The sequence below is a fragment of the Lepisosteus platostomus genome, chromosome 22, assembly GCF_059453375.1.
Source record: "Lepisosteus platostomus isolate fLepPlt1 chromosome 22, fLepPlt1.hap1, whole genome shotgun sequence".
Classification (NCBI taxonomy): Eukaryota; Metazoa; Chordata; class Actinopteri; order Semionotiformes; family Lepisosteidae; genus Lepisosteus; species Lepisosteus platostomus.
The window spans coordinates 9,763,512-9,790,225 of NC_142632.1; the positions used below are offsets into that span (position 1 = coordinate 9,763,512).

A 26,714-nucleotide genomic window follows, 5' to 3' on the forward strand; every position below is an offset into this window, starting at 1 on the left:
TGTCTGCTAGAATCCAGGTGGGGCTGCACACTGGTGGTGGTGGAGGGGATCCCCATTACCTGTAAAGAGCTTTGAGTGGACTGTCCAGAAAAGTGCTATATGAGTGTAAGCAATTATTATTATTATTATTATTATTATTATTATTATTATTATTATTATTATTATTATTATTATTATAACTGAATACATTAATGTCTCCCCTCGCCACTGAAAACTTAAGACATTCATTTTAAAATAGAACAATTTATATCCCTGTAAGGAATTTCTGAGAAAAAGGTTTAACTTTGACTGTAACACTTGCACCTTTTGTGAATCAGATATTGAAACAACTGAACATATTTTTCCTCATGTCATCAATCAACAGCTTTCTGGCACTCTGTATGTTCTTGGCTAAATAATAGTAATATTTGTGCCCATCTAGCCTTTAAGGCTATTGTGCTTGGTGTTTTGAATTCACACAGAGAAGTCTGTATAATGTTAAATGCCATTCTCTTGTTGGCAAAACTCATTTAAGCTATACTCAAATTCACTGAAAATATTTACAAATATGCTTGATGAGTTGGTTTATAAATATCTTTTACCATATTAATGTATTTCATGTGACCCCTATCGCCACACAACCTGTGTACTGTTGGTAAAGTTCTGAGTTTTGTTCTGTTTCATTAATTTGATGCTACCTTTGTTCTGTCATGTTGTGACATCTGTGTGTGTATACCCTTGTTTGTCGTGTTTTCCTTTTGTTGTATATCAAAAAATAAAACAAACAGCACTGGACAGGACCATGGGAAGGGACTGTTCCCTTGAACTCCTGCTGAGGACTGGACACCCGCGGTTTCAGAGCCGGGACAGGGGTAAGGCAGGGACAACAGCAAGAGGCAGGGCTGGGAGAGACTCTTTTAGTGTGCAAATCCAGCCCCAGAATCCACTTGCTCCGACTGAACATGGACAATCACCTTTCCAAGACCTTTTGTAATACGGTAGAGATTGCATGACTTGTAAGTGTATACACATGGTCGGATGTTTATTGTGAAATAAAGTTTGTTGTGTTGGAAAAAAATAAGCAGGAAACATTCCCCACAAAACCAATGGTTTCATGATATTGATTGGTCTGTTCCCTGTGTTTTCCATAAAGGTCTTGTTCCTTATTTGTATTTCAGACAAAGCTAACACTGCAGACAGGGCATGCAACCACATTTAACTTTGTACTAAGAAAATTTTCTTCATGTCTAAAACTACTAACTACTTTCCAAGGTGTTTATTTTTTCAGGCTTTTAAAGTATGAAAAAGAACTGGGGTCTGCAACCCCCCGCAACCTGATTTAAGTGAAGATAATGCAGTACTGCAGTGTATGATAAGCTTTATTAAAAGAAATTCGTAATAACTCAATCACGCAGACCTGCGTATTATATCAATTATACTTACCTACAGTATAGGTATAAATTAATACCTAAAGATAGTTGTTAAAAAATCACTTTAAAACAGGATTAATACGAACACATGTCCCTGCATCTGAGTCTAAAAGTTTTATTGAAAAGTTTGGTCACAGCACATAACAACAATCCAATTTAGTTTTGTTAAAAGAATGACGTGTTACATTAAAAAAAAATATGTTTGCATCTTTAAAAAAAATCAGATTCATTCAAATGACATACAAACGCAAACAGAATGAAAGTACTGTATTTAGTAACAATGATGTTGGGGTGTTCAGAAATTGCATACTCTAGGCCAGGGACTTTGGCTGTTAACTTCTACGTTAATGGGCAGCGTGGGCCTCTCTTACAGAGTGCTGTTTATAATGAGCTTTGCTTCGCTGGCTGGCTCATTCATTGTTAACAGTGTGGTGATTCACACAACACTCAGACCCAGAAGTGAGAACGGCCCACTTGTCACCTGTGCAACCCAGGCCTTAAACAATGCAGTCATCGGGCTCCAGTGCCCCCTGCTGACTGCAGGCACCACTTAAGAAGTCAAACGATTATGCGCTGTGGATTTCTAGTTTAGATAAAGCCCCCCCCCCACCCCCACTTTGGAACAGTGTGACCTGACAATGTGTGAGAAAGACTAAGGTACTGTGAGATACCGTAAAGTCACAGTCTGTAACTTCCACACCAGCCTGTCTCTAGCTGTGTGGAAAACTGTGGAGTGTAGTCCTGCAGAGTGAAATCATGGTAAACACCTAAAGAAGTATACTGTAGCAGTGGGACACAAGTCATGGGAAATGATAAGAAAGCTTAACACATGCATGATCAAACTATGTCATTATTGTAAAAATCTGAAGTTTCTGTGGGCATCATACATAAGCAATGAAGAGTAGATGTGGCTAGAGAATAATATACTACAGTCTTCATTGAGGAGCACAGACTTGTGTTATATATGAGCACAGACTTGGGGCTACTTAAATAATGTGTACTCAGGCACAAGGTCTCACTGGTCCAGTAGTCCCACACCAGAGCCTGGCAGCATTCAATATCACTCTTACGTCTCTGCAATGGGTGCCTATAAGGCCATGTACTCAATATCAGATCCTGTTACTGACTTTAAAGGCTCTAAATAATCGTGCTCATACACCTCTGAACACCTTCGTGTTTACACTCCCTCCCGTAGGCTCCGTTCAGTTAAGGCTGGTCTTTTGCTCACTCAGGACTAAATCTCAGACTTTTGGTGCTTCTTCTGTCGCTGTTCACTGTTATAGAGACAAATTCTTTGTGTGTCTTCAAATACAATCACAAAACACACATTTTGGGGTCTTTGACTGAATGCCCCACGGTTTGTCCTGTATGTTATTATTTAATAATTTTTCTTTTACTTTTTTACTCATATCTGGCCTCCCACTGAAGCTCAGCAGGTGTAAGCCTGGTCAGTACCTGGATGGGAGACCTCCTGGGAAAAACTAAAGTTGGAAGAGGTGTTAGTGGGGCCAGTAGGGGGCGCTCACCCTACAGTCTATGTAGATAGATAATACTTTATTAATCCCCAGTATAGTAACAGGGACACTATACTGTAAAAAAAGGCACCGTCCTTCAGATGCGATGTAAAACCGAGGTCCTGACTCTCCTCTGTGGTCATTAAAAATCCCAGGGGGTTTCTTGAATAGAGTGGTGTTACACCGGTATCCTGGTCAAAATTCCCCCTGGCCTTTACCACTCATGGCCTCCTAATAATCCCCATCTCTGAACTGGCTTCATCACTCTGCTCTCCTCCCCACAGAGCTGGTGTGTGGGGAGTGTACTGGTTCACTATGGCTGCCGTCGCATCATCCAGGTGGTGCTGCGGGGGATCCCCACTACCTATGAAGTGCTTTGAGTGCCCAAAATAGCAGTATAAGTGTAAGGATATATTATTGTTTTTTTATCGTTATTTCTTTATCATTATTTACTGTTTCCTTGGGTTTGGAATGGTGCTTTATAAATAAAAGTTACTCTTATTATCTAATTTATATTTAGCTACAGCACAACCCTCCACTGAGTCATAGTAGAAAATACAAATCTAAACCCAGAAAACATAAGGTTACAAGTGAGAGGCCTATCTGCTTAATGTCTTTATTAATCCAAGGCTATTATTTTGCCATTTCTTCAAAGAAACCAGGGTTCTTTTTCTGTAATTCTCTGGGAAGATGTGTGTCCTGTTCTTAGGTTTAAATGCACTTAATAAGATACAAAACAAATAAGGACAGTTGTTGAACTTAAGTGAGTCATTTATTGTGATGACAAATATTTGTTAATATAACAATATAATAAACCATAAAACATTCCCATCAAATCCTTAATGAGCACCCTCACCATATCCCATATAAATCCACGAACGCATGCAGGAAAAGGTAAGTGATTAAATATTATTATAATAAAATAAATAATAAATAAAAGAAATTATAATACATAATACATTTTGTCCTGTTGCAATGGAGCAACAAAGATGTCTAAATAGAAACATAAAAGACCCTCCATACATAAAAACAGTCCCCTAAAACTCTGCAAAACACAAATTGCTTACTTATTACCCTAGACCTACCTAAAGGTGAATAACACGTTTTTCAATAATTATGTAAAATCAATTAAATGACTCAAATAATAAAACATTTTTTACATTTTCATAAAATGAATAATAATGCAACTAACTTAAAAGGCTGTTTTAAATAATGTTCAAGTACTATTCACTATTGTTAAATTTAGTTAATTAAAGAATCGATTAAAGCAATAGAGAACTCAGCATCAGTTAAATTAAAGTCCTTCAGGTAGCAGGAGCTGAACTCTGCCAGTACGCTGTCTTGCTCCTCTGGCTGACCGGCCATCCAGTCCCCCTGCGGCAGCTGTGCTTGGCACAGGCTGGGCACGGCGTAGTCACACATGGCATCGGTCTCGGCGAGGCTCTCCTGCAGCATCCCGCCGACTGCGCCGTACCCCAGTCCCTCTGCGAAGTGAGGGGCGGTGATTTCAGGCTGGCAGAAGGCGGTGTCCCAGAACGGAGAACCCTGGCTCTGCACGATGCCGCGGGATGGGTACGAGCTGATGCATCCGGGCCACCACGTCTGCGAGAGCTCCGGCAGGCCGGGCGGATCGATCCCTGGAGGCAGAGCCGGGGCCGCTTGAGCTGCAAAGGGAGATGCAGCCTGGAAGAGGAGCTGGCCTGTTGCTCCAGGGCCCTGGGGGATCCTGGTTGTTTCAGGAAGGCCTGGAGAAGGATGATGAGGGGTCGTCTGGTGGACTTGAGCTGGAAGGATTGGAAAAGGATGACGAGGGGCTGCCTGGTGTTCTTGAGCTGGAAGGCTTGGAGAAGGATGATAAGGGGTGGTCTGGTGTACTTGAGCTGGAAGGCTTGGAGAAGGATGACCAGGGTAGGTCTGGTGTACTTGAGCTGGAAGGCTTGGAGAAAGATGATAAGGGGTTGTCTGGTGTACTTCAGCTGGGAGGATTGGAAAAGGATGATAAGGGGTGGTCTGGTGTACTTGAGCTGGAAGGCTTGGAGAAGGATGACGAGGGGCCGTCTGGTGTACTTGAGCTGGAAGGCTTGGAGAAGGATGACCAGGGGTCATCTGGTGTACTTGAGCTGGAAGGCTTGGAGAAGGATAACCAGGGGCCATCTGGTGTACTTGAGCTGGAAGGCTTGGAGAAGGATAACCAGGGGCCGTCTGGTGTACTTGAGCTGGAAGGCTTGGAGAAGGATGAGGGGTCGTCTGGTGTACTTGAGCTGGAAGGCTTGGAGAAGCATAACCAGGGGCCATCTGGTGTACTTGAGCTGGAAGGCTTGGAGAAGGATAACCAGGGGCCGTCTGGTGTACTTGAGCTGGAAGGCTTGGAGAAGGATGATGAGGGGCCGTCTGGTGTACTTGAGCTGGAAGCCTTGGAGAAGGATAACCAGGGGCCGTCTGGTGTACTTGAGCTGGAAGGCTTGGAGAAGGATAACCAGGGGTTGTCTGGTGTACTTGAGCTGGAAGGCTTGGAGAAGGATGATGAGGGGTCGTCTGGTGTACTTGAGCTGGAAGGCTTGGAGACGGACGATGAGGGGCTCCCTGGTGTACTTGAGCTACAAAGGGACATGCCACCTGGCAGAGGAGCTGTCTTGTTTCTTCGAGGCCATGGGCAATCCGGGATGGTCCGGGGGAGCTTGGAGAGGGAGGGCGGGTTGCCTGGTCCACGAGAGCTGGAATGGGGGAGACAGACTGGCGCTGGGGTCGGCTCCCTCCCTCCGGGCCCTGAGCCAATGGAGATCGCTCAGGCAAGCTGGGGAAGGTGTCCACTGGCCCGCGCTCCAGACCTCGGCAGTCTGGCTCTGCTCCTGCCCCCGATGGCGCTGCAGCCTGCTCCTTGTTCTTGTAGAAACGCGCACGCCGGTTTTGGAACCACACCTGCAAGAAGTACAAGGGGCTGCATTAGTGGGGAGGCTCATTCCCGGTGCCTCATCCTCCTCACTAGTGCCTTGGCCAGCAGGCCACTCACCCCATGACTCTACAAGGGATGAAAACACACTGACTGAAGCTTATCTGCCATTTTCCAAAGCACTTAATGCAGCCTTCTCTGTGTGAAACAACACTGCGACAACACTTGGGTTTGACAGAGTGATAGGATACTCATTTTCTACACACTCCTTGAACTTTATGAGTTTGTTAGATTTACTTCTGAATTTATGAGAAAATATGGAAATAAATGTAATGAGCACTGTGAATAATTTAATGATCAAACATCGTTTTAATTATTACTTATTTGCATTAGCGTTCAGATGAGCATACATCTATATATTGTTTCTTTGAACAATTTTAGGAACTGTTGCATCACCAGGTAAAAAAATGACCGACAGAACTCTATTTTTACTCCAGGAGTATTGTTATGATGACTTACAACATAACAGATTTTAATAAATGGCTTAAAGGAGAGCCATATTGCATACTGCAAAACTGTCAGTAACTAAAATACTATTTGACAGTGACTCAGTCGGCAAATTAGACTTGAAGTGGTGGTGATACATCAGCCACTTCGAATCCGTTATAAACCAGCTCAGCGTGGCTCTCACTTGTGTATTGATACATGCATCAAAATAGGTGCACCACCCACACGCCTTCAGCAACGTTTAAATAAAGCCCATGATTACGGTTAACGAGATGTCTTAAAAGGCTACTTTAAATGTACTGTATTTTATGATCATGGTCCATTGTTGCTAAGAGTTTTGCTCAGATTGTTAAAAAGGACCGTCTTTGATCTCCACCTCTTACTACAGATGGAGCAGTGTTTATCGCCTAGCCTAGCGCGCACAGCGCAGGAAACGGAAGGGCGCCTGTACCTGGATTGTCGACTCGGGGAGCCCCGTGATGGCAGACAGCGATTGCTTCACCTTGACGTCAGGGTACTTGTTCAGCTCAAACGCCTCCTCCAGGCTGCGTCTCTGCGCTCCGCTGAAGGCTGTGCGTCTCCTGCGCTTCGGCGCCCCGGCGCACGGGCCCCTCCCTGCGGGAACACAATCACACGCGGTCAGCGACGTCCGCCTCGCGCCCCGGGAAGGCGCAGCTCACGCGACCCCCCACCCTTGCGATTCTCCCGGCGACGGCCAAGGAAGCTTAATCTTCCACGCCGGAAAATCAGCTCACGAGTGGGCTTTGGGATTGCGTATGGCCTTCTCTGGACTGCGCAATTCTATCCAAGTAACAGAACATTTCTCAGAACCCGACCTGCCTGCTCCAGCATAAAGCTCAGAACGTGCCAACCTATCGAAATGAAATAGCATCGAAATACAACAAAAGTGCAAATAAATTATTTCTAGTCCTAGAAGAGTACCCATCTGTCTTTTCTCTAAGACACTCTGCGGGGTCAAGTACAGTACCGAGATGCATCCCTAGATCATTTTAGCATTTAAATAACAACGTTGCATTGACCTGACAGGTGTTTGTGGAGCACCCCGGGCCCTGTCTGAAACGTGGGAAAGCAAACCTCACCCCTGTTGGCATCGCGTGCAGAGCAGTGCGCCGCAGCAGGAAACGGCCAGTGCGCGAGGAAGTAGAGCGAGCTCGTCCCGCTGCCACAACTCCTGGGATCCGGCCGGTAGTCCATCGTCTCGGGCTCTCAGCTGCTCTGCGGGCCGGTGGTGGTTTCCCACAAACTGCTGAGGTGTTTGTCCCTGGGCCTTGTGTATTTATACCTCTACCTCGCGTTTTCTGTCAGCGCTGAACCCTTGCTAGGTGAATATGCCCCCCCGTGGTGCCACACGTGTACATACCCCCCCCCTTACCTGCCCCGTAAGTGTGAAGAATCTCACCTCGCCACACCTCAACACGGCCCTGGAGTACCGGAGCGCCCCGGGGCTGAAACTGATGGTTCGCTAACGATGTGTGCTTTTGATCTCAGTGAGGCTGTAACTGCCCCTTGCCATACGGTCAGTATACGGTCAGACAAGTGTCACGGCTCACGATGTGGAGGAAGAAGCCGATTTCTCTTTAATTGACAACCTGCAGGGTCGTGCTCGCTGATCGCCCCTGGGGTTGAGCGCCGTACACACACTTTGTGCGAGTGCATATGATTAGAGATTGTGCTGCCGTGCTAGAATATAAATATGAAAGCCGGGCTTGTAGACTTTGCAGGTCTCTAAATTGTTCAGGTGGATTGGAGTTCACTATTCCTGTTTGCTTTAAAGTGTTTATTTGAATCAGCTTCCTATTGTAATACACATAGGCTTAAAATGTTCCCTTTTACACTTCAATAATTTTGCAGAGGGTGCCATTTGTTCTTTTCACCTGTTTCAACTTCCAGAGCACGAATTTCTTAAGAGGAAATAAACTGCCGTTTAATAAATCAATAAAGTATCTCATCTATCTAAAAGAGGTAGATTTGGCTAAAAGCTGTCCAGAGCGTCTCCCTGCTCAGTTTTCAGAGCGTTGGTAAGAAACTGCGTCTTTATCGACTCTTCTGGCGGTGAAGCTGCAAAGATTCGGTCTATAAACACCACACAAATCCGGCTTTAAAACCCGTTGTTTTCGACGTTAACCCGAACCTTACAGAGCAATTTATAATTCCCAATTAAATAAACTCCGACTGTTTAATAAAATGCGTGACTCGTCTGTTCCAGTTTTAACACGTTTCTTTATTGGTCATTCTGGTATAAAATGCGCCCTGCGTTAGTAGTTACACGAGAACGGTATTTTTAACGATTTTCTTACTTTTTTAAGAACAAAGCTATTGAAATCTTTCTTAAAATAAGAGTTCGCATCTGTATGTCTGATAAAGCGCAATTCATGTAACAACGACCTGCTCATAAAATTGTGTCCGATATAAGGCTTTGCATTTTATCTTTCGCCTTTATCTGGCCAATAGCTTTGCTCATAAACAATTATTTTTTTAGTTAAAAATACTGTTCTCAAGTAACTAAAATTATAGTGAGAAACTTTTTGTCCAGGTGGATGCTGCACATTGGTGGTGGAGGAGGGGATCCCCATTACCTGTAAAGCGCTTTGAGTGGATTGTCCAGAAAAGCGCTATGTAAGTGTAAGGAATTAATTATTATTAAAATCGATACGAATTCGTCGAAAACAGTAACTGGTATATAGCTGAACCCAGGTTCCTTTTGGCGACCTGAATCTGAGAAGCAAGAATAAACCGGGCAGCCTGGTGAAAATATGTCAGAAGGTTTGTTTAATATGAAAATATGTCAGATCCTTGTTTAATAATTTCCAGTTACTCCCATCAGAACGCAGATACCGACTCCCCATCTCCAAAACCATCATATTTCAATTCTCGTTCATGCCTGTGGCCATATCCAACACTCGACCTTCTAGGGGAATATGTCTGTACAGTGTTGTTCCTGTCGTTTTTTTCTTCTGTCCGTCTGTACACCAACACTGCTGCTGTAAAAACACCGCCCCCCGGGGATAATAAACTCCCATTCATATCGGAAACAAGTAAGACAGAGCTTTTTAGATTTTGAAATCGTAAGTTTCTTTCCTAATGTACTTTCAGCAACAGTAACTGGGAGTAAGCCTGCTCTGCAATGTTATACTGGTAGGAGATGCTACACAGGGAAAGGTTCACAGTGGTATAACATTAATTTGTGTCATCATTTTTGATTTCCAACAAAAATACGTCCTTCTATTTTAGTTCTGACGTTATTTATTAAATATTTGAGTATGATCATTATAATATATTTAGCAATATAGCGATATAATTATATTGCCCACACCAGAAGAAGACTCCACAGCCGAAATGTGTTTTTCGTTTCTTCTCTTTTCAGAATGGAATAAACCTTTACCTTGATAATTGTAATACAACATTTGTTTTCTATATATCTTAGGAAATATAAAAAGCGTGATCTCTTTCCACACATTGTTCCTTGTTAAAGTCAGGGATTAAAAGTTGGTACGGCCTCCACGCCTCCGGGCGGCTTCGCTTTCGTATCTGTAATGCGGTATTTGTCACCAAGGGATTACTAATGACTCGGGAGCCGTTATCACGGATTAAAAATGTAAACTCAACAGCCAGGCCCTGGAAACAGGCGAGTAACAGTCGCGAACAAAAGAACTCAGAGGCAGCAGTTTTAAAACAAAAAAAAAAGGCGAGAAAAGGAATTAGATCAGATCCTCCTGTTCATACATACAAACAGCCCGAGTGACTGTTCCAACTAAAAATAACTTTATTCTAGGAGGCTGCGCCGCATGAAACCAGCAGTGTCCCATTCAAGAGGTAGGGGGCAGACACACATGCTCTCTAGTCCGCTGTGCTCTGGAGAAACCAGGGCGGAAAACGTCACCTTTTAATTGTGTATGGTAATAGTACTACCAATTTAGTCCAAACAGTGTTTCTTAACCAGTGTAACTCCCTGAAATGCATCCTTGATAAATCCACTATTGGCCGAAGTCGCCATCATGTTGATCCTCGCTGTCATCGTTATTGGATTAAACGCTGACAGAAAAAACAAAAAACAATAGCGCCTCCAACTACAAATTCGTGATTCTGGTACCATCTGCGAGGCACAGGAGTCTTCCTCGGCTGTATGCTGTGTGTATTCCTCAGATGGTGAATACATTTTGGCCAGAGAGCCTCAATTGTAGAACTGCTTGGTTCTGAAATAGCCCCTTACCTCGAGAGCATTAGGCACCTCAGTATGAGGGTCTTGGATGTTGCATTCATTGAATAATATGTACCTTGCATGTGTTATATATGAAGACGACAACCGATAATTTTTCGTTTCTTTTCCTTTCAGCATGGCATAAATCTCTACCTTTACCTGTTCCGAATCTGTGTTTTGTTGTTTTTATGTAGTCTGCACAGGATGAAATGCCAATTTCCCAGATTTATTCTTTTTTGCTGTTCTATTTCCAAACGTTTGCGGTCAAGTTCACTTTTCCTCTGCTTTCATGTTTTCACATCGCAGTCAAAAGCTATAAACTCCACTAGGGGGCGCCCGCGTGTGATTTAGTATCAAGCTCTGGACCACGGTGTCGGCATTTCTTTGGACTGCGTTCGCTTTGCAAATGATAGGTTTGGCTCCAGCTTCATTCCTACCTGTTTTATAAGTCCAGAATCTAGTTAACGTTGTCTTCTTGTCCAGTCTTTATTCTTGCAGTCCAATTCCACTGGTTGTTATTCTGTTTAAAGCACTCGTCATTTACCGTCTGTTGTTCGAGGGTTTGACTCAATTGCTGACAAACTTCGCTAATCTTCCCTGAAAAAAAGGAGGAGTCTGGGATTCCTATTCCTGAAATCTGAAATAAGCACATATAAAAACATGAAACTAGTCTCTGTAGTTCAATCAATCCTAGTGGAGCTCTCAGTACAGAAGGTTCAACTGGCGTCTACTGATAACCAGTACCTTTGAGTTCAGAACACTTCAATACCCTGTAGAGACCTGTTTATTACAGCATCATTTTTACCCATTTTACAGCATCATGGACAGTTTATAGTTTATTTTACTGACCACTGGGCTACCAGTCATGTCATAAGTGAGATGGTGGAAAACCTCCAAAACTATTTTCTTTTAACATTTTATGTTGTTGTTGGATTTACACAGTTTGTTTAGGTACCAAGTCTTTCGTGCCATGATGATTGATTCATTATTGTATATGGTACCATGTAATATTCTTTCTTTTCCCTGAAAAAACAATAAACAAATTGAAAATAAAAAACACCGTTGTCAAATAGTTCTTAGTTCACTGCCCTTCCCTGTGAGCAGCAGGGACCTCAGCCGCCAGGCTGATGGGCGATCTCCCTTTAGCTCAACTGGTTGGGTCCCTGTTGAGTGATGCCGGAGGCCAGGGTTCGAGTCCCCAGCGGTGTGGGGCTGACCTGAGGTGACAGCGGCGAGGGTGCATACCCATGTGACCCTGAGAGCGCTACAGTAGTTTAAGCGAACTGGAACCGTTAAATCCCATGTTTCTGTGCACAAATCACATTAAAAAAAAATTCTCGTGGTCTTTATATTTTTTGAGGAAGAGGGCAAAGTGCTGAGTAAAGGCCTGGGACAGCAGGACTGGTTTGCTGAAGATATTTGAAAAGGATGCTGTCTTGGGCTCCCCCAGAAAACACCACCGGAGTGTCTCCAGAAGCACGTTAACTCCTGGCGATCAGAACCTGTAGTTAACCCCTCCCACGCCAGGATCACACATTGTTCTCTAGTAGCACCAGAAGTCCTCCTTATCTTGACCAAATTACAGATAACACAGGTACAAGCCTACACCTGCAGTCCGCATATTCAGACGTCAGAGAGGGAATAACCCCACTGTTCACTTCAAAGAGGGATTCCAGCAGCTGAAGAAGAAAGAATATTATTACTATCCATAGAAATTTGTTGAGCTGATACCCTTATCCATAATGATTTACGCATGCATACAGAGCGTTCCATTAAGTGCAAGCAGAAAGCAAAAAGACAAACAGCTTTGACAACGTGTGGGTGGGAAAGCAAATAAAAAATAAAATAGATACATGACAATATAGCTAATGCTTATTCAGCTGGAAACACAACTCAAATACTACGTGAAAGTCAAATAAAACATTCAATAAAAACACACACCATAGGAATGATAAGCTACAGCTATATGTTTCTTTCTGAATCATGCTAAAAAAAACTCTGCACAGAGAATGATCTACCACTCTGTATTTAGGACCATTTTGTCTGTTGTTGTTTTAACTGTAAAATATGATTTTACATAGGGTTTAGTGTTATCGATGATTTTGGAGAATCGCGGGAGATCTCTTGCAAGAATAGGGGCCACATTGTTTCAGGTATTATCCACAGGTCCTAACAAGGAACTCAGCCAATTCAGACCGGAAAAAGCAGTTTGTCACATCTGGGACTAAGAGTTCTGCCATAAAAATCAAATGATTTTTTTTTCTGGTAAACAACACTGATTTGCGTCATCAAATATTAAATTCAGCCTTGCACAGTCAGGAAGCATTTGGAGCATCAGTGTACCTCATAAATTACAAAAAAAAATATTGAAAACGTGTGATTTTAGCTTCGCCTAGAAATAGCAAAAAACAATTTGCACCTGAAGGACAGTTTACTCAGGGTAGGGATTAAAATCGCTCATTGGCACCCTGCTGTTATAGCCAAAATAGACTGAAAGAAAGCCCTGAATGCCTCTGGCTATCTCACCCCACTCCATCGTTTAAATATGAATGGAAGTCAAAATAAGTGTGAAGTTTCACCTGAGACCCACAGTTTGAGCTCTGTGCCCCTTGCGCGAAACGTACGCTAGTGTTTCTACGTAGACCCCGGCTCGTTTCGTGGCTTTCCGCTTCGAGAACATGACGTAATGTTTCCAGAATTCGAATCACGCCTCTCCTTTGTCGTTGCCTCCGTGCCCCGTATTTCCAAAAATCAAGGAAAACAGGAGGTTATCCCCCCCACACACACACACACACGCTCGAAACGACACACCAGCGTCGGCCGCGGAGTTTTATGCGTCACAAAGAACACCCGTTAAGAAACTAACTAACTCGGAAACAAATAATTTGAAATAAAAACAGTGTAATGTGAGGACTACATCTCACGGCGGAAGGCTAAAAAAAAACTCCGCGGATGTATATATGGAGGTAGCTGCGGAAGAGGCTTCAGTTTATTGTGTAGCTGCTGTGGGCAGCGGAGCTGTAGTACGGCAGAGAGAGAAAGAGGAAAATAAAGTCATTTTAAGTAATAGTGAGCCAAGTGAGACGTAATTTCAGGCAAGGTTGTTGTATCCACAAACGAAGAATAAATTCTCTTCCCTGCCTTTTTCTTACCGCCTGGTTTTCTTGCCCTCCCAAATATCTGAAGTAAAATCGATGTGACGGGCTGATGTCCCGGTACTGTCGCTGTGTAACGTAAAGAAAACCGAGGATCCGCAAAATAAGACACCAGCATAAGAAGATATACCTTTCTGCCTGGATTTGACGCGTATACATATATTTTTTTAAAGGACGCAGACGTGTTACCAACTCCAAAAGTTCACCAGGCTTTCTTTGTAAACGACACAGGATTGCGAGGGGCAGAGATGCGGGTTTTAATGTCTTGACAAGTGATATGTTTTTCTTCCGTTACTCGGAATTTTCCCAGAGGAAATTTCGATTAGAGGAGAAATGTCTTCAAGAAACCAGTTCCTGCTTGGTGCTGTAAGCAAAGGCAAAATAATCAAATATTAAAGGTTAGGAACCGACTCGACAGCGTCATGCCTTGCTCCGATACTTCAATGGATTTTTTTACGCGAACACCATGCCAGTATTGAACTGTCAAAACTCAAGGTTTTGCTTGAGATTTCAAAAAAACCCTGTGTTTTTGAAGTAGTGGGAGACAATCTGAAAGCACCGGGGTTTTATTTATCGCGAGTATGATATTTTTGGAGTAGCAAGACGGCTAACTAGGTCAGAAATGACGACCGTTGATCTTCAAACCTGATTTTTTTTGTGCGGGTATTTTATGTGCCCTCGGTACTCCGGATACTTCCACTCACAAGTTTGCGAAACGAAATGGCTGTAAATCTGTTCCTGGACACAGAAAATGAGGAATCCGTACACCTCGACGTGCCTCCAGTAAGAGTATTATTACGATCTTGAAAAGACGACCTTTCTTTCCACCATTGCGCTTCGAGAGGAGTGCTCTGCAGTCAGTTTTTGCTGTGCATTTTCGTTTTTGTTTTGTTTTTAACCAGAAACAAATGAAATCCGATTTGATGGGACTTCTGTCACAGGTGGTGCGGTGCGACAAGACGCCGGACAAATTTAAAAAACATGACAAACGCGGAAAATGTGATGTGGTTGACGGAGGAGCGTAACATCTGATAAACAAAAAACCACAACAACTGGACGCTTAAAAGAAGAGCTCCGAGGCAAATATATTAACTTGAATTCCTTGAAGGAGGGTGAGAAATGGAGGCAGTTGGTGATTTTGAGTACAGTAGGAAGGACCTTGTCGGACACGGAGCCTTTGCAGTGGTATTCAAAGGCCGACATAGGAAGGTAAGCCTTCACAGTTATGCAAGTATGTGCGGACAGCATTGATTTGGAAACTGGGTCAACCCCGGTACAAGGAAAACAATCATTATTGTAGGTGGTGGTATTATTATTGATAGTCCTGCTGGTGAGGGCTCGCAGATATTCGTGCAGACGGGGGGGAAACCTAAACCATTCGCGGTTTATCGCCAGAAATTAAAACACAATTCCAGAAAAGGTGCTTGGGTTCATTTATTTTTCTATAGCCTCCGTTCCGGGAGCAGGGAGAGGTTATATCGCACACTGCCATTCATAAAGAGGTGCGGGGGACGGCTATACCATTGAACAGCTCGTGGTGACGTAGCTGAGGTGGTGGTGACATGGTCTAATATCTCCTCTTGGGGCTTTTCATTGACAGCGCCGAGCGGCTGTGGAGTGAGACCGTTTCAGGGCTGGCCTGCACAAAGCGTGCATGCTTGCTTGCAATTTGCGTAATGTTGTCTTCAGCCTCCTCCATAAAGATGCCCACATGTCCCATGTTCCAGGAATTTCTTGTATGCATGCTATATCACTGTACCGTTTGAAAGCGAATGTTTCTTGCATAATAAATATATACCCATTAAAGACACCTCCACAGGTTTAGGAAGAAAATGCTATTTAATGGTGGAATATATAAAATATAGGCAAAATCTGATTGGGATAAGAGCAAATGGACCTAACAAAACCTGGGAGAGCGAGTTCACTTCTGATGCTGCACATACAGAGGATAGGTGAATGCATCAGGAATCAGGTTTTCTGGATCATTTCTACAGAGATGTATTCGGACAAAGCATGTGACTCTCTGGGCTTTGGTCTGGAGGGTGCCGGGTTCAAATCCTAGACGAGCAGCTGTCGTCTTCCTCAGCAAAATACTTCTACCAGTTTGTTCTGGGAACAGCCCTGCAGTGTAGATTGCATGATGTATGAAGGTTGCCACCGAAAGTTTGCAGGTTGTGGCTCCCATGATGACCAATTAAGGCGTCGCAGGGGTTGCAGTGAAACCCAGTTAGCCAGGACTCGTCTTGGTTGGGTGCGTCTGGCAGGTCAGAAATTCAGGCTCGCTCCATTTAGCTTGGAGCTGAGCTCAGGTCGGCTTGCTCTGCTGTGCCTGCAATTAACATGCGCTGCACCACCAGAAATCTGCAGAGTTGCAGGGTAACGTGTAGGTGCAACCAAGCATTTGTCTTACAACTGCGGCTCGCAAGGCATTTAACGTTCAGAGAGATGACATAATTCTCATATGGGACGCTTAATGCTGAGGTTACTATTAATCTCTTCTTTCGTTACTAGGTGCAATATGGGGTTAATGCATTTACTGTATAGTGGGTTTGCCCTGTAGGGCTGTGGGTGTGTGGAACAAGTAATATTGTTCTGTTCAATGCTGTCACTTTCAAGAAATGACTGTATGATCGTTGGGTCTTTTTGCTAGTTGCAACCAATGAGGAGATTGGGATAAATGGCCACCTCTTGTTTGTTACCTTTCTTATTTTTATACCCTTCAGCTTCAGTATTTAAAAGGGAGAAGGGTCAGTTTTTGGGATTTACACCTTCATCATTTCTATCCATGGCTTTTATGCCCTAATTTCTTTGGTGTCCTTACAAGGTACTGAATTGTGGGTGCTGGTGATTTTTCGACATTCGATCATCGAAGGGGGGAAGTGAGTTCAGAGGAATCTTGCTTTGTACGGGCCAGTGCCTCTTTCCAAATGCAAACAGGAGCGAGATGATGTGGGAGTATATCATACCGGCATGAATATTCCTCTGACCGACCGCGCTTGACCTCTGTGACATTGAGGCTGGTGTTAATAGGTGTGTGTCACGAGAATGCCTGAGGATAGAAACACATCCAGACTTGTGACCATATATTTATATCTCTCATTCCTGAACAGGCGTTTATTTATAGGAATATTTCCAGACTGGAGAAATGGGCAGGATCTGTCATTCCACTGCAAGAGAAGCTTTCCGTTGCCTCTCAGTCCATGCGGCCGGTTCTCCGATACCGGAGTTGCCCATCTACACGTGATCCGTTTCACACCGCCGTTTGAGAACGTGGCCCGTGGCATTTCTTTAAGGCAATCTCACGGTGGTCTGTGACTAGAGCAGGCTGTCTGGAGGGGCACTGTGGGAGTGACGAGGGATTATCTGCACTTCCTGGCTTTATACCGTCAGAAGCAGTGTAATTTGAGGTTCTTAATCTCCGGGATGAAATTGGGGGATCGAAAACATTTATCAGTGTATTGAAATGGGGATCAGCTGTGCCTAGGCTTGGCTGTAATTCTCCACAAAACCTGAGCTGATTTTCATTTTCATCACCCGTTACTGTTGAAAAGAGCATTTCAAGAATGTAGGGTGTGTGAGGTAGGGAATTTGTTAGCTTAAATGTTGGAGTGGTCTGTGTGCCCCATTCTGTGGCCTGGCTGCCTCCAGCGCTGTCTGTGCTCCATCAATCCTGTGCTCCTTGCTGATCAGGTTGGATCTGTTCTCTTGTTTGCAGTGCATGAGCGCTTGAGCATGCCTGGCTGGGATCAGTCAGCCAAGGGAGGGCAGCTGTTGCTGTTCCAGAGTAGTACTTCTGTGCTGGAGTCCGAGTGCCCTGAGCTGAAATAAAGCCCATCTGAAACGAGACTCTTTCCCGGATTGATGTATTACAAAAATACTTTAAAGGCTTAATTAAAATAAAAAAAAACTCATATTAGTTATGAATGAGAGGTGACCTTATGGCCAGTCGATCCTGTTTGGTAGTTATTAGCTAAATAACCCAGGCAACTCATCCACCTATCGCATGAAAGAAGCCAGGTTATCGGGTTCAACAAAATTCCTCATTGGCTCAAGCCGTTCTTAAGAAAACAAGGGAGGAAAGCCAGGTGTGTTGTATTTCTGAGCTGGCAATCAGTGCTAGTTGTAGTTGTCCTGGAAATGCTGTCAATCTTCTGAGCTAAAGTGCAGATGTTAGTTCATCTGCCTGTCAGTTTTTGTCCGTGTTTCTGAATGGGTTATCTCTGTCACCCCTGGTCTTGCAGCGTTGCACTTAGAAAATGGCAGGCTGGCAGGTTTCACTTCAATTGTCTTCTCCACACCAGGGAATTGTAACAGCAGAGCCGGAGTTTCACACTGCAGAATTAAAAAAAAGGACACAAACGAGCAGGAGATTCACTAATTGCCTCATCTTTGTTTTACGTCTCTGCAGAAGACGGACTGGGAGGTGGCTATCAAGAGCATTAACAAGAAGAACCTGTCCAAATCTCAGATCCTGCTGGGCAAGGAGATCAAAATACTCAAGGTGAGGAGCGTCTCTGCTTGTCTCGAACCCAGGATCACGCCCTTCTGGTCCTCAAGCGCTGGATTTCTTCAGGTGTTAGAGGTGTTAAAGCGCTAAAGGGGTATTTTGTTTAGCAACCAGACTAGGTAAATTAAGTGCACAAGTGAAAACCTGCAGGACTCAGTATCACGATGGCACAAATTACCGTGGCCTGCTCTGTCTCGCAGGGGCTGAGCTCTGGGTGCTTTTAGCCATACTGTGACTCTGAATGTAAAGGTCACTGTGCCAGAAATCTGCAATTATTCATCATTTCACAAGTTAGATCTAATATTTTTAAGTTCTTTAAATAGAACAGTTCTTTGATCTTAGTAATGGTTTGGTATGTACTTGACCTTTGAGCGCTTTGCCTTTAGCATCTCCGAGTTAATATCCACTGCTGACTGAATATGGGGATTCTGAGCTTGAAGCTTGCCTCAGAGATCGTCTGACTGAGCTAAAGAAGCAGGGCAGCACAAATCCAATTTCATCGTTCATTTAGTTAATCAAGAATAGAGTTATCTGATTTAATGCTGATGAGTTATAGCCCAGGGTAAATGCAGTTTGCTCTCATGATGTTTTTCAAGATGTCACGTGTGTTAAAAACCACACACAGTCCTAACCATCCAACTGCTGTCACCTGTCATTTTGATAGAGGCTTGCTCTTCACCTGCCCTGCACCCAAACCCTGGTTTTGTGTACAGTTAATTCTTTGTCCTCCTGTCTCGCTACATGCTTGTAATGTCAAAGAGCTGTCTGAACACCGCTGTCACACTTACTGTGTTCACTCATGCACATCTGTAGTTGAAAACTGAATTTCAGCCCTTAAGGTGCAGCGGGCGTTAGACCAAAATGTATTTTAACTTTACAGATCTCTGCAGAAGCATTTTACCTGGTGCTCGATTGAAAGGTAGACCGCAGGTATTTTCATCTATGATGGCTGTTGAATTGAGCTGCCCTGAAGCTATCCTTGTTTGCGATACTGAGTCTTCGAAATATTTCTCTAAAAAATGTATTCATTCGTTCCCAGGAACTTCAACATGAAAACATTGTGGCTCTCTATGATGTCCAGGTACGTCCACCTGATTGCTGCTCTCTGGGTTTTGCGTTGGAATGAGGGAGAAGCCGAGGTTGGAGCTGAGGAGAGGTTACATGAATTAGGTTAGGGCTGTCATTTCAGTGATACTGCGGTGCTCAATTGAACGTAGCATTGTGAGGTTTGGAAGCCAAGCGGAACAGTCTCTCACCTTCAACGGTTTGCCGAGAAGTGTGGGAATGTTTTTTTTTTAAGTCTACTCACAAACCCTCTCTTCTGATTAGCGCTCGGCAAGGCCGTGGTGTCGAATCATTAACAGGGTGCCCTGATCGCTCTCCTGGGTGCTGTGGCGGCTGGTTATCAGAGGCCGTGTGGCACCAGGCCTGTTTCCACCTCTGCGTGCCCCTTCGGCGGGGAGATCGGAGAACGGGACCTCTTGCCCCCAGAGCTTTGAATCTGCCCCCCCCCCCCCCGACAAGGGCCACAGCCCTGCTGTGCTGCGTCCCGCGGGGAAGCAGGGAGTTCAGAAGCAGGTCCGACCCTTGCAGCTCTTTGTGGGGGCTTCAATCGCCTCCTCGGGGTTTAGTGTGAAGCACCATTCAAAGCTCTTCAGAGTAACGCTGCAAAAATAAAAAGCGTTCTGGCACTGGGAAGAGAGAGCACTTGGCTGAAGCATCCTCTTCAGCCCACGTTTAAAGCAGCATCCTGCTTTTACATAATGCTGAAATCTCGTGGCTGTGCTGTGGATTAAACACCACATGTGATCTCTGATAGAAGCGCTATTGTATGTTTAATTCTACATCCTGACTGAATGGAGTGCCGCCTTTAGAAATGGCAGATGTAAAAGGGTGTTGGGATTTCCGCCTAAGCGTTGTTTGTCTCCCCCGCTTTGCTGTATTTAGAACAGTTCCAATATCAGGGAGCTTATTTGTTAAGTAATTTCATGTCCTGAGATTCAGTTGCAGTCAGCTGTTACTGTCTCCTTGTTTTGCTGTGCGTTAATTGGCATCTGTAGCTCTCAGATTTAATAGCATTGGACAAGGGAGTTTTGAGGCACAACCTTGTTCAAGATCTCACTTCATATTCTTGTAATGTTTTGCTTCTGACAGACTTTAAAAAAAAAATGATTTCCCTCAAATTTAAAATTGTTTCTCTCCCCTTTGGTGAGCAGCAGTCTTGCTGCATTAATAATTACCTTTAAATGATGCGCTGATTGGGCAAGTAACCTGGGCAGGTGTCGTGGAGCTCAGCTAGTATGCAGGCTAGAACACATGGTGGCACTCTGGCCTGCCAATCCTTGCGTATTGGATCAGAAATCCAGTAGAGCAGCACTCGGCCAGTCTGTTGGGGGCCTGCGGAGGTTTAAAGCTACAGAACTCATCAGCTGTTTTGCTGCAATGCCACATGTCTGCCAGCCATCCAATCAGTCAGAAATGCGGTCTTGTCAGAGGCCTGGGTCTAAAGCGCGATTGTTTCAATGCTCAGTTTTGGAAAAACATGCCCATGCGTTTGTCCTCTCCAAAATAAAAAGCTGTCATTTGGGGAGGAAAGAAGTGTTTTAGTTGTTTCCCTTGTGCAAAGCAAGCTGCTCTTGCCCAGTGCTGGAGCGCCTGCGGAAGATAACGGGCATCAAAAGGTTGCAGAGACAGATCAAACACTGCCCCGCGGGAGGTAAAGAAGGTGAAGGCTAATGAAGATTGATTGGAGTTCAGTGTCATGCTGCCAGGTGGTAAATATGCCAATCTTTCATTCGGCATATTGGCCTCTCTCCTTTCTGCTTAATCTTGGCAATTAAGAATTCCCTTATTCTGAGCACTCATCAGTTGAATACAGGCACCCCTGTTGTGAGTGATAAATCTTTGACTCGACCGTTCTACCTGTATAATCTTAAATGAGGCTTAGGAATATCACACCTCATTGCAGAACGCATGTTTTTTTTTTGCATGTATTTTTAAGATGCAAACATCCTGTAGCTGTCAATTCCACAAAACTGGAATGCAGTCCCCATTCCCGATTGAGACAGTACTGGAAGAGGGAAGTTGTTGATGCTGCTGGACGTGGCTAATGAGGTGACAGAGAGATGTTTGCAGTCATTATTGACAGAAGGGATATTGATCCTTCAGTCCTTGTGTGCTAAAGAGAACCGAACAAGGGATGTTGAAGCAGGGAGACCTTACAGTTTCATAAAGGCCACAAGGACGTACTTTTATTAGGTGTGGACTAATCCTTTCTTCTCCTTATGTGGGGAAAGTGAGCAAAGTGCAGTAAAATCCAAGGAGGGGGACAGCTGATCTGTATTCCGGTTTCCTAAGCCCTCTTGGCTTTGCAACCATTGCACGTGGTGATCTTTTCCTCATTGCACAGAACGAGCTTCTGATGTGCCGTGCCCTCTTGGAAATGTTTCTTAATGGATGCCGCATTGATTGGAGGCGCCTCGTCAGCAGTTGAATTCCAGCCTCATAGAGAACTCGAAATCCCCAGACAGGTTTTTATTCAGCAAGTCGCTGTCAAAAACCAGGCCTCTGGTGCACGTCACCTTAACTGCTGGAGTATATTATAATAAGCCAGTGTCTCTGTGCAGGCAGACAAGTTTCCCTGTGTTATGTTGTGAAGTAGCACAAGGACGAGAGAGAAATCAAGTTCAAGTTCAAGTTTATTGTCATTATACTCATATACAGGTATATGGTATAACGAAATGCTATTTAGCTAGCTCTCGGACAATAAGTAGTACAAGAAAAAAGCAACAACAATACAATTGTATAACAAAAGAAAGACAGAGACAACAGGCAGTGTGCAAAAAACGGCAACAGGCAGTGTGCAAAAAACGGCAACAGACGATGTGCAAAAAACGGCAACAGACGATGTGCAAAAAACGGCAACAGACGATGTGCAAAAAACCGCAACAGACGATGTGCAAAAAACAACAACAGGCAATGTGCAAAACAATAAAAGGTAACAGGTTATGTGCAAAAATATGCATCAACAGAATGAAATAAAGGGATAGAAATGATGGGGAGTGAGCTTTTGACATGTATGGTAGAGATAGATTTTCAATGTGTGTTTGGGTTTTTGGTAAGAAAGAAAGAAGGCACTGTGAGGTTCAGATCATAGGTGAGAGGTGAGGTGAGAGTGAGAGAGGCTGGGAGTTTAATAGTACCTGGCACACAGTGAGCTTTCAGGAAGCGTTTGAACAGCAGGAATGCGTGATATAAGCATATTAAAGCCGTGGGTAAATTCACATCATTTCATTCAAGAACATGAGAAAAGTGAAATACTTTTTGGGAATTTTTTTTGTGTTACTGTGGGTGTGCGTTTCTCAGCGTTAACCAAACTAGGGTTGCAATTGCAGCCACAATCTCCTGTAGATCTGGGCTGGCTCTGGGGAAGATCAGATCAGGTTGCCCCAAGAGCGTGTTGAGAGAGTTTATAGCCATTCGCTGCCGTTGTGGCCTTGATGGGGCCAGGGGTGTTGGCAGAGAACGGTTTCCCCCACCTTCCGTTTGCAGATTTTCTGCTAGCTGCGTGTAACCCTGATCTGCCGTTGCCTATTTTAAACGTCTGCCAGTCCAATGACTGAAGGGTTGTGTGCAAATGATGAACAAAGGAGAAGGGAGTTCTGCATGTGGAACCAGCTGTACAAGGGAGCTGAAAAAAGGGAAGGTGTCAAAGTGCGTCTTTCGGAAAAGGAAGACCGGAGGAGAGACTGGAGCCGGAGTCACGTGATCATGAAGTGCCAGCTTGTTAAAGCCCCAGTCTGTCCTGTCCAGCGAGGGCCCTGGGTTTCTTTTGTTCAGAGGCTGAGCTGCAGGGAATATATTTGTAGGAGAGAGAGGGGGATTGGGGTGGGAGCTGTAGAGTTTTCAGGAACTCCAGACCAGTTTCTAGGAAAACCGGAGTAGAGAGCCAGCAGGCGGTCGTTATTGCATTACTGCACTCCAGCACAGGGATCCGGTATCATTACATGCTGTCCAAAGCTCAATTCACTAAACCTATGGGATGTAATGAACAAAAACAACTTGCTATTCACTGCAACAGGCAGAACATTCCTGCAGCAGCTGTTTTGTTTTTGTATAGGTCTTTACACAGTTTTCTGAGAAAATAACAACTGATTGTGAAGGCACTGCAGAGGCAAACTGGGCACGGCTGTGGTCTTATCTTGTGCCAGTCATGTGTCAAGAAGGAGTTCTGGTGAACAGACGCCCCCAACCTTGCCAGGGGGCCCCCACAGCTCTGTGAAATCAAGGGGCATATTTGGATGCAAAACAATTCTCCCACAATTGGGAGAAAACAATTCTGCAGTGCTTTCAATGCAAACTACCAGAGTCTCTCCAAGGGCACACGGGATACACAAGTGTAAAGGAAACTTGAATTATTGTGCAAGTATTGTTTCAGCACAGTAAGTAAAAATGAAACAATGATGTGTGAACATTTGCGAGGAGTGAGGTAGAATTTGAAAGGCCCTGCTGTGATGATCTGTCTAGGAGTGTTAGCCAGACACATCAGGGTCTGTGTAGCAGTGCTTGAGAAGTCAAAGTAAAGTGAGTAGAGGTTTCCCCTGATGTAGAAATGCTAATAAGTATTCTGAAACAGAAACCAAAGAATGATGTTCCCGAGCTTTGAATTTGAGCACTTTTTAGTATTCTGAATGTTTATGAACAACGGCGAGTCTAATGGGGGGCGGCGGGGGGAGACATTTTATTTGTTTTAGACTTTCATCACAGTGAGGAAACTAAGGCTGAGGGCACCTCTGATGCTGGCTGGTTTGTGAGTGGGGGGTGGATACAGTCAGCTAGTGAGCAGCGTGTGTCCAAAGTCCCTCAGGCCTGTGAAAGAGGAAGTTGTCGAGGTTGTTTATCAAAGGGTTTGTTCTAGCACGTCTTGTCTCAGTGTTGGATTTGTTTACCCTCCTCTTTAAAAAAAACTCTTCGGAAAGTCCTGTAAAATCTTGTGAACGGGGAAAGGGGACATTTTATTCTTGTGCTTCAGGTATTCAGGGGTTTGAAACGACATCTTATCTCTTCAGGCCTTTTATTTCTCATTAGTAGGAAAGTTCGTTAGAATAACAGTCATTAAAGGTTCAGTTCCCAGTGTTATCTTTTTCCTCAAGTGTACGTGGCACCTGGCTGGGTGCTACAGGAGGTGGTGGAAAGGTATATCAACACAGGGATTCCAGTCAGGAGCTTTGAAAGGATAGAATTTGCCATTTCCCAGATAACTATCCAGGGGGCCAACATTAATACTGCATGTAACACAATAACAAAAAAAAGATTTGAAGAACAGCTTTGAGACGCATCGTCCACAGGGTTCTTTATGACAGTGAAAAGTCCACTTTGGGAAAAAGTTTGTTTTTTTAATAAAAGGGATGCTGTTAAGGTGCACGTGTCTTTTAGTCCTGTTGTCTGACGGCGTCAGGGGGCTGCAGGCCTGTCCTTCACCCAGCGCCGGAGAGGATGGGGAGTCAACAGCGTGTGATATAAACCCCAGCCACAGGTTTCATGGCCACAGCGCCAACAAGGGTGGGCTTCCCCGTGTGTCTGTCCGCCCTGCCAAATCCCATGACACAGCATTGATCTGGTCTCCTGTTACCGTCAGGTATTGGGAAAAATACCGGAGTGGGCTCTGGGGCTGGGAATGGGGAGGTGGCAGCAGGAGGGCTGGGTGTCAGGGAGTTTATCCACTTGCTGGAGGGCTGCTGGGAGAACGAGATGCAGGCTGGGGGTGTGTGGATGGTTGGACTATTAGTTGCAGGTCTCCTTTTTTAGTGTTTGTGCTGCAGTGGATCTGTGGTTATACCGTAGACTGCACTTTTGCATGCCCTCAACGCTCCTCCAGTACAGTCCTATCAAAGCACCGATACAGACCTCTGTCGCTGCACAGGTACGGGTGAAGTGCACATTTCCCTTGTCTTATTTTGTGCTTTGTTTTTTTCTTGTTTTTAATTGTTTTTGTGATGGGGTTTGAGGTGCCTCAATCTTTTTCAGTACAGTTAGTTTTCCATTTTTTTCCTCCTATGGAGGACCTCTCCATGGGCGCCAGAAATCCTGCCCTCCCCTGACACCGCTGCAGCTGAGAGGCTGTCCGCTCTTTTTTGCTGAAGGCTGTGGCCTTAATGTCCATGATCTTCAGAGCTGATATCGAAACTCAGCCTTCATGAGAAGGGCGAAACATGGTTCCAGTGAAAGGATAGGCGCAAGTGGCCGTTTTGTATGCAGCACAAAAATGGCAAGGTTGTTAAAAGTCCTTCCTGTAATCTGGATATGAAGGGAGCAGTATCTGAGGATTTCAGTCAGCGCCAACCACTGTTGCAATGTGGCGTTGATTGGGAAGTTCCAGGTTACACCATATCTTTTTACATCCTATCTATAAATTTAATTGCTTTGCAGCACAGTCTTTCATGTGCATGATGTAAACCGTAGTAGTGAGAAGGCTGCATTTCTGGTTTAAATCAGCCATTTACTTTGTGTAATTGCTTTCGATGGTCTCCCTCAGGCCCTCGAAGTTCTCTCTACTTTCTTCACGTTCTTTTCTGGAGGCTTGCCAATCAGCTCAGTCCCGATTCTTGGAAAACATTCTGTTTTTGGGCTTCAATCCAACACTGGAACCCCCAGGAGTATTGACAAGAGGAGGCCCCGAAAGCAGTCTTGTTGCTTGGCAGCCTGGTCTCCCCCAGAGTGAAACTCAGGCTCTCTCACTGAGGGCGTGATTGTGTAATGAGAGGCTTTTCAGTATTTCTTGCCAAGCGGGGGTTTCCTTATAGAGCTCCCTCTGTGGCATTAGACAGGAAATGGAGAGGACAGAAGCTTAACTCTGTTTTGATAGCAGATCTCATTATTTAGGATTTTCATGTCCTTCCAAGCCTGGCTTATCTGACTCAAATCCATGAACCAACACAGTGTTGGAAAAATCAGGCAGGGCATCAGAAGAGGTGTTAGTGGGGCCAGCAGGGGGCGCTCGCCCTGCGGTCCATGTGGGTCCTAATGCCCCAGTATAGTTATTATTATTAATTAATTATCGTCACTGAAGTGTTTTGTACACACTGCATTTTTCTTAAGAATGGGATTTAGAAATAACCATCACAGATGCTTAATGGGAGCACTGCTTATGAAGCTATTGAACTAAAGATAGGAGATGTAACCTTTTCTCTTTATTTTCAGGAAACACCGAACTCTGTCTTTCTGGTCATGGAGGTAAGATAAACATGCTGGCGCGCCTGTTTACAGTCTCAGCCCAGACACATAATGAGGGGTCATTCTGAGCTCTGCTGGCACCTTGTTGTTCTCTATGAGTAATCTCTCCCCATATCTGCTGACTCGTCTCATGTCTAGTCCTTAAGTGTCAGTTTCCATCTGAGTCACATGAGCCCAATACAGAAGTGATAGCCCAGTGTCATCAGGAGATACACAGCCAGTCTCACCTAGGCACTGAACACACTTGAAACTACCTTGAAAATAAACAAAAGGTGTGCTTT

At 44.4% G+C, this 26,714-nt stretch overlaps 1 protein-coding gene across 1 annotated transcript in view; it reads left to right on the forward strand.

The window, feature by feature from the left end:
* The first annotated feature begins 13,522 nt into the window (after positions 1–13,522).
* The window catches only part of ulk2 (unc-51 like autophagy activating kinase 2), a 38,298-nt gene continuing 25,106 nt past the window's right edge, over positions 13,523–26,714 (forward strand). The window contains exons 1-4 of the mRNA XM_088615672.1: positions 13,523–14,903; positions 18,103–18,195; positions 19,241–19,282; positions 26,401–26,433. Coding sequence (XP_088471798.1) covers positions 14,814–14,903; positions 18,103–18,195; positions 19,241–19,282; positions 26,401–26,433 — 258 coding nt within the window. The 5' untranslated portion in view covers positions 13,523–14,813. The remainder of the gene's footprint in view (positions 14,904–18,102; positions 18,196–19,240; positions 19,283–26,400; positions 26,434–26,714) is intronic.